General features: G+C 37.2%; 1 protein-coding gene across 1 annotated transcript in view; it reads left to right on the forward strand.

Moving 5' to 3' along the window:
* fntb (farnesyltransferase, CAAX box, subunit beta) overlaps positions 1-1,799 on the forward strand; it is a 12,984-nt gene that overhangs the window by 3,025 nt on the left and 8,160 nt on the right. Inside the window, exons 3-4 of the mRNA XM_017302119.1 lie at positions 1,387-1,459; positions 1,762-1,791. Of these exons, the coding sequence (XP_017157608.1) occupies positions 1,387-1,459; positions 1,762-1,791 (103 nt within the window). The remainder of the gene's footprint in view (positions 1-1,386; positions 1,460-1,761; positions 1,792-1,799) is intronic.

The raw sequence follows: 1,799 nt of genomic DNA on the forward strand, positions 1-1,799 counted from the left end.
CATCCATCCATCCATCCATCCATCCATCCATCCATCCATCCATCCATCCATCCATCCATCCATCCATCCATCCATCCATCCATCCATCCATCCATTTTTTTGCCCGTCCAGCCATTATTTTTATTTAACCAGTGACCATTGTAGAAATACCAGTAGTAATAACTGATGTAAATGAATTATGAACTTTTGCACATATATAATCAGAAAAAGGAGAAAAAACTCTGAAAATATGAAAAACGTGGATTTTTTACCATCATCAATGTTGCAGAACTTTCTGTCCATCTGTAAATTATCTCAACATTCCTGGTTTGTTTGTCTGATGTTTTAAACGTGATGTTTATCATTTTCCTGCAGATGCGTAAACTTACCCCGGGCTTCATCTTTTGCACATTTGATATAAATGCATTGTTCTCGTTTCCCCGCCTCTTTTCTTCTACCGTAAGCTGGGTACRTTGAATCATTCATATCATAGATGTGGGAGCTCATCAACGTTATCCAGAGATTATTATACATTTTTCATCTCGTCATCTGAGCCATTGTCTGGCCTCCGCATTTGAAAGGCCGCRGTGGTGGATCTTTATCTGACGCAGCSGGGCGACTGGTTGTTGTTGTTGTGCTGCATATTTGCTGCGACAAAACCTCGGATAAAACCCTGTGACTAACCCGGTGTAGGATGAGCACGATTACAGCAGGACGGCAAACAATGAATTAAAAGGGCAGACGGAGATCCAGATTAGGCGGGAGGACCGGGTTGGTGGTTGACTCATTCAGCATATATGCTCGTTTCAACGAGATAATGATGCACACGAAGGTTGCAGGCCTTCCTGGTGGTGCTCACATGCACTTTGACACAAAACAACCCAGGAAACAATGCGGACGCAGACTTTTAGTCCCAGTTTGGCTCATTYGGTTTTGCATATTAATTTACACAAACTAGGAGATGGGAGTGTTTTGCAAGCTTATCATCAAATTTGCATACWTCACATCTGTGTCACTGTCATGTACTTTAACATTGTGAACACATTTTAAATTTTGGTGTCTTTAGTTTTATGTGTACTTTTCATTTAGCAAATTTTCTTCAGTTTTTAGACAAAAAAACTTTTTATTTTCATGTTATTTTTAGTTTTTATTTACTACAGTAATTTTTGCTACCTATATTAATAATATTTTTTTAACAGGTTCCATTTCTGAAGATTTTTCTAACTTTGAGTAGTTTTATTATTTTTACATGTTATTGAATTACTTTACTATATTAAAAATGACCCAGGTAGTGGGTATTTTAATTTTGAGCAGTACCTTTTRTGACATAACATTTATAKTGYSGGCTCATTCGGATTCTGTTGTTTCCATTTTGATTCGTGTTTCTGTTTAATGTCGTTTCTTCAGGCCAACGTTGTTGCGGGAACAACATTACCAGTATCTCAAGAAAGGTTTACGTAACCTATCGGATGCTTACGAGGTACAGAAATCCCACATTTAATAAAGAACACCAGCTTTTGCCTTTTTTATTCTTATTTATTTGTTCTTTTAAGTCCTTGCACTTTTATTGCACACGCTAACTATTTTAGCATAAATACTTGTTTTATATTTTTTGCGTTATTAAAGCGTCTTTATCAKTAACTGCTGCTTCCGATATGACGACACTGTACTCTTTTATTGGAGGCAAAGCAGCGAAAATAACTTTTTGCCACATAATAATTGCATCATTTCCATGTGTTTAGAGATGGAATATGTAAAATTTATCACACATGTTCCCCTCAGTGTCTGGATGCGAGCAGACCGTGGCTTTGCTTCTGGAT

Source organism: Poecilia reticulata, linkage group LG21, assembly GCF_000633615.1.
Source record: "Poecilia reticulata strain Guanapo linkage group LG21, Guppy_female_1.0+MT, whole genome shotgun sequence".
Taxonomy (NCBI): domain Eukaryota; kingdom Metazoa; phylum Chordata; class Actinopteri; order Cyprinodontiformes; family Poeciliidae; genus Poecilia; species Poecilia reticulata.